The sequence below is a fragment of the Scophthalmus maximus genome, chromosome 17 (genome assembly GCF_022379125.1).
Source record: "Scophthalmus maximus strain ysfricsl-2021 chromosome 17, ASM2237912v1, whole genome shotgun sequence".
In the NCBI taxonomy this organism is placed as follows: Eukaryota; Metazoa; Chordata; class Actinopteri; order Pleuronectiformes; family Scophthalmidae; genus Scophthalmus; species Scophthalmus maximus.
In genome coordinates, this window is record NC_061531.1 from 428534 (window position 1) to 434230 (window position 5697).

Sequence of the window (5697 nt, forward strand, 5' to 3'; positions counted from 1 at the left end):
TATCTTTTATTTCCTACTCCTTTAACTAACTTAGTTTATGCATCTTAATTTAATTGTCACAGGCCAATTCAGACTTGCTTTAACTTTAGCCATTTTTTTCTCAAAGGTTATAAATGATTTGTCAAACACAGACTAAGCAAGGCAATAAAGAATAAACTTAAAATTTGCACTTACCCATCTTGTTGTATAGTAATCCTGTTCAAGTGATGCCAGTTGAAATGGAATAATTGATGGAGTGGAATGCTGAGTCAGGAAGACGGAAACCGTGAATGACTTACGCAGATTTATTTAAGAGCTCAATATTGAGGAGACTTCCGGTTCCCTCCACAGATCAACATGTTCACAGTGTATGGCGTCCCAAGATAGTCTGCCTATCTCCGGTCTCTGTAGGTGTATTTAGCAGAATAGCTATCTCCATAGTATCACTGTATTCACCACTGTGTCTTGCACAAATTCCGTGACTATGACACGCCGAGACAGCCTTCAGTTACCCACCAACTGCCTTGACTTGCCATAGATTAGATGACCTTGCATAGTGCATGAGAATGCTCATCTTGCAGTTTCTCAAGAGAGGACACAAATTCCTCAACATGTTTTCCAATGAGTGGTGAAGGATTAAAGAATAAACAGTGGTTGAAATGTGATTGAGCTAACAGAAATCAGGGTTGCAGCAGTTAAGACCTGTGTAATCCAGTCTGGACTGAACCCACAAGCTCTCCTGCTTTTCTCACAACAACACATCTGTCTCCTGTTTTGTGTACTTTGTCCTCTAAATGTCCTTGTGTCTGTGCTCCATAACTGAATATAGCATTATGAAAGTGAATACACCACTTCATGAACATAGAGCAAAGGTGACATTTTTACAACTTTTATGTTTTTATTACTAAGTAAAAGCTTCAAATTAAACCATTCAGCGGAAGTTGTCTTCACATCTATAGAGACAATGACAGACAACTGCGAGTTTGCAGCTCCTCTGCCGTATCCATCATAAACCCCACACAGCAGAGGCAGTCAACAAGATCAAGTGAGTTACATTTTCATCACTGGGTTGCAAAGGGCTGGTGAACAACAATTTACTCTACAATATGTGCACACCTGTTTACAGACTGGTGATATTACTTTGGCACAGGAGTTGAAATATGAGGCTCTGCCTCTTCATCAGTCATCTTCACAATACTTGATCATACAGTTCTGCTGTCAGGGCTCCAGAGCCATGTTCTCTACGCCAACCTTCCGTCTTCTTGGCTGTCGAGGAAACATAAAGGAATTATTTTCTCTCATTTGAAACTACTCAGAAAACTTACATTAATGCTTAAATACACTTTTTTTGTCAAATTCAGCGAATATTTCCTCCAGTCCGCTAGCTGTTGGACACTATATTATGCCCCAAAATATGCTGTTGATTCCCCAAATTGCGATGGAGTTCAGAACTCCGGCCTCAAGTTTTGGACCATTCCTCCTACAGAGCTGCTTCAGCTCAGATATGTTCTTATAGGATGTCTGGTGTGAACGGCTCTCTGAGCTCTTTCCCATCTTCTCTGTCGGGTCAGGTCTCTGACTATACCAACAGGTGGATTTTCTTGGGTCTGTGTCCAATAAATCGACCCTTATCATTGTCATTGTGTCCTTACTGACATCTGCGGAGTCAATGTGCCCTATTTTTTTATATAGCACAGTATTGAGCCTGAAGGGGGAGATTTTTGACATCCCTATGTATTTAAAGTTGATTGCTCTGAGCTCTGGTCTGAACATGAAAGAACCTGAAATAAAAGATGACGTCATTGTACTGAGAGGTCAGCTTGCCTGTTATTTCTTTGATTTTTGTCAGCCAGAACCTTACAGGATGTGTGTGTTACCTTATGATCATCACAGCAGCAACAGCAGCAGCAGCGGATGACAACCAAGATGACCAGCAGCAAAATCATACCTGACAACAAACAGCGCACACTGTGAGTGCACAGAGCACAAGTAATCAGTGGTCAGTGTGGAAACCCTCCTACATCTGCAGTCAGCGCAGTGTGTAGCACATAGAGATTTTGATCCACAGTCAAATGTGTGTCTATAGCGACTAAATTCTCGCAGGCCTACAGAGGGTGTGCTGCACTAATAAGTTTTAAAAACACACATTTACTGCCTTAAACGTCTCGCTTTGCAGGCTTAGACACTGAAAGGAGCACAAACCAGGACAAGACACAATGGATCCTTGACAAAAACTATCAGCTGAGCATAGAGGTTTGGCTGAAAGGCGGAATAGGAAATGTGAAAGTGTTTTCTAACAAAATTCTCTTTTGCATTTCCTTCACTTTCACTCACCGATGAAGATGAAGAAGACTGCGAACGAAGCAATGTCCCAGTCAGACTGGAAGAGTTGCTTGGACTGCAATCTGGAAACCACATCATTGAACTGATCCTCAAACTCCTGCTGGAGGGACTTCTGATCCATTCTGATCTCAGAGACACACACACGTTACAGTTCAACAACTTTCTGAGGCCAAGAGATTACTTACAGCAGCAGTGTTGGGTTTGACTGAAACACTTGAGTGTTGGCATTTGATTAAGTTTTAAAGAATATATTCACATCCATACAGTAATTCACAAAATATATTATAGAGTTCATTAAATAGATCAGTAATGTTTCAGGGAACTGTCTTTGGTTTGGTTTGACATAGACCAGTGATTATCAAAAAGGTTGATTGTAAATTAAAACAAATGAATTACCACTTCATTGTATTTGTGTTGATTACACTATGCATACAATCCCCGGACTTTTCTCATAACAAATTACAGTGTGATATTCCTGAAACTCAGCTCTGATTGACTCTAATACATATAGATGGCCTGTTGGTGTTTGGTACAAACCTAAATTATGATTAAGAATCTTTTCTTCTTATTAAGGTTTTTAAGAATTATTCAGAATCAGGACTGAGATAGATGTGGGCCAGGTCCTCACTGGGTCTCAGTGGGTCTTCGATGAGAGAGCTAGACGCTGAGGCAGAGATCTTTCGCTGCACACAAACTTTACTGATGCTTCCCAGGCACAGTCGAACAGATACACTATTCCTGCTGAGGCGTCCTGAATAATGCCTGTCTATTTTCCTCCTCTACCTGGCTAATACTGCCACCTTGTGGGAATTCAATACACTAGAAATCCAAGATCTTAATTTGCGCAGTTACGTTCAGAAACATTATCGTCAGCTAAAGAAAATGGCATGTTTAGAGTTCATACTTTAGACTGAAGACTTTGTGCGATTTAGGGGAGATTATAGATAAAATCCAACTCATATTGCTCTTTATATAATCATTTAAGGACTACTTATTAATATTTTATGACTTATTATGATTGAATGATTAAAAAAGAACATAACCTCATTTGTACAGTCTGAGGCAGACAACAAGTTCTTTGTTAATATGAATGTTAATGTAAGAAGTTCTTCATCTAGAAACAAACGTTTCAACACTTCAACAGTATTTCTGGTGTAAGACCTGTATGACCTGAAAACTGAAGTGATAATGAGGTTAGAAAAATACCGTAAATACCTGTGTTTCATGTTGTTAAGGATAAATTATGGGTGTAGATGATTAATGTATGTTCATTCAGATAATACATTTATGTTCATTATGTCATGATTAATTTTGAAGTATTTTTTTACAGCTGATTTTTTAGTGTTTGAAAAATGTGTGTTTTATTAGGATTGTGTGGTATTGTGCTTTGTACAGACCAATGGCGTGGGTTGATATGAATCTGGTTAAGATAAAAAGCTTTCCATCTATCCATAGCTAAAAACAATAAGTCATATAGAGCAGATATTTTGACATCACAGCAGGAAATATACATGTGTTAATAGTTACAAAAGTAATGGGCTTAAATTCTTTTAGCTGCCAGCTACAACACAGGGAAACACACATGTAAACAAATTCTTACTCTGGGTACATACTGTATATTCGGTATGTGGCTACTTCCCGGATAAATCAACACACTTCAGCTTGTGATGACTGGTAACCAGGCGGAATCGTTACACAACTGGAACCAGCCTCCCGTCACTCGAACGTGTATTAAAGATAACATGGTAAAACATACATTTTTAATAACAATAAACGTAAACTTTGTTGTGTACTTCATAAAGACAAAAACAACGTTATTCAGAGGAGCAGGTGCTTACCTCTAAGTGCGTCGTGTTTGTCTTTTGCTTCCGGGTACGAAGGTCTGCTGGCGCACCTGTGTTTACACGTTACCTGCGGCTGTGCGCTCTCATGAGACTGACGACCAGGACGCGCAGGGAACCAGACACTAGTGTTTTTGTTGCTGGTGAAGACACGTGATGCTGTTACATTGTCTGGAAGACCATTTCAATAAAAGCTCAAATTTGGCTGCACCAAATTGCATCAATTTAGATAAATCAGTCCCCCCAATATGACTGATTTACTCACCATGAGTCTATGGGAAATTGGTGAAAATTATCTTGCTATGTTTAAGTAAGTTTCGTGGAAACTCATTCAGTTTTTGCATAATCCAGCTGGCAAAAACAAACAAACCAATCAACCAACAAACCAATAAATAAAATGACAGGAGCGAAAACATAACTCCTTTGGCGGAGGTAAAAAGTCAACATTGTGAATTACTCTATCACACAATCTGGACTTCTATGGCATAATTAAGATAACATGACATTTCCTGACATGATATGAAATATGGGGCTGTATATTTGGGTGACAGAGTTGATGGTGTCCAACTCTTGTTTTAGTCACTGATTTTCAGATTTGACTTAGTTTACTGCTGTTTAACTAGTTTGTAGGACAAAAGGGGTTTGTCACTGTCAGGGCAGTGCACAATGTCCTTGCTTGACTAGCATTTGCCACATGTCATGGTGGTTCCAGTCAGATGTGTACTGTCCATCAGCTTGATGTTCCACTGACATATTTGTTGTTAGCCATACAGATCCACTTAGCCTCCAGAAAAGACAACAGCGACATTCTTCACATCATCTATCAATAATACATTAGCTTAATGTTTTACACAGTAAAGTAACCTGCTGGTGGACTGTGTCCTCTGTTTGCTGGTGGAACAGCAGTGACATTCATGCAGGTCCAGAATTGACACAAGCCACTAGGTCTATTTTATACATTATGTTATGGGATTTACAACTTAACAATTTGGAACAATAAGCTGCACAAAAAGCAGATTGTGTTTTAGTCTCTAACAAAGTGTATCAACGTTTTGGACTTTTCCTCATTTAACTTATCAAAATTAACTGAATCATATATACAGTTCTTTTCTAGTCTTATTGACCACTCAAAGTGCTTTACAGTACAAGTCACATTCACCCATTCACACACAGCCGTACATCGGGGATCGAACCATCAACTTTAGGGGATGACTTTATCTATCTCCTGCGCCGGAGCCGCCCCCAGTTGTAGTAGTAGGTAGGTCTTAACTTTTTATTGATGTGTACTTATACTGTCAGTAAACATCCTATCAAACTCTCCAATTCTAATAGGCAAGTTCCTATGTGTTTGCCTCTTATAGGTCCCTGCAATGAAATACCATTGCCCTCACAAGTGTTTTTTTTAAATGGAAGAATGTCAATAGCTCATACAGAAACAAATCGTTATGTCAAAATTTGTTTTAACAACATTTAGCTTGTAAAAAGCTTGAAGGACTTCTTAATTCATAGATTTTATAAATAAATATAGTGTTCC

General features: G+C 38.9%; 1 protein-coding gene across 4 annotated transcripts; it reads right to left on the minus strand.

Annotated features, from left to right (window-relative positions):
* Positions 1-270: 270 nt before the first annotated feature.
* smim22 (small integral membrane protein 22) lies at positions 271-4310 on the minus strand. Of its 4 annotated transcripts, none has more exons than XM_035615100.2 (5): positions 4161-4310; positions 3936-4041; positions 2314-2449; positions 1857-1927; positions 271-1245 (listed from the first exon to the last, which is right to left on the minus strand). In XM_035615100.2, the coding sequence occupies exons 3-5, from the start codon at positions 2441-2443 to the stop codon at positions 1198-1200; spliced, it is 249 nt and encodes an 82-aa protein (XP_035470993.1). In that variant the 5' UTR covers positions 2444-2449; positions 3936-4041; positions 4161-4310; the 3' UTR covers positions 271-1197. The 4 variants fall into 4 exon arrangements, with proteins under 4 accessions (XP_035470993.1, XP_035470991.1, XP_035470992.1 ...); XM_035615098.2 differs by having other exon boundaries at positions 2314-2444; positions 3923-4041; XM_035615099.2 differs by having other exon boundaries at positions 2314-2444; positions 4161-4309.
* Positions 4311-5697: the final 1387 nt, after the last annotated feature.

Coding starts and splice junctions, on each gene's coding strand:
- smim22 (XM_035615098.2), bottom strand. Junction 1,928..2,313: donor AGTCTTCTTCATCTTCATCG/GTGAGTGAAAGT, acceptor GTTTGTTGTCAG/GTATGATTTTGCTGCTGGTC. Junction 1,246..1,856: donor GCTGCTGTGATGATCATAAG/GTAACACACACA, acceptor TTTCCTCGACAG/CCAAGAAGACGGAAGGTTGG.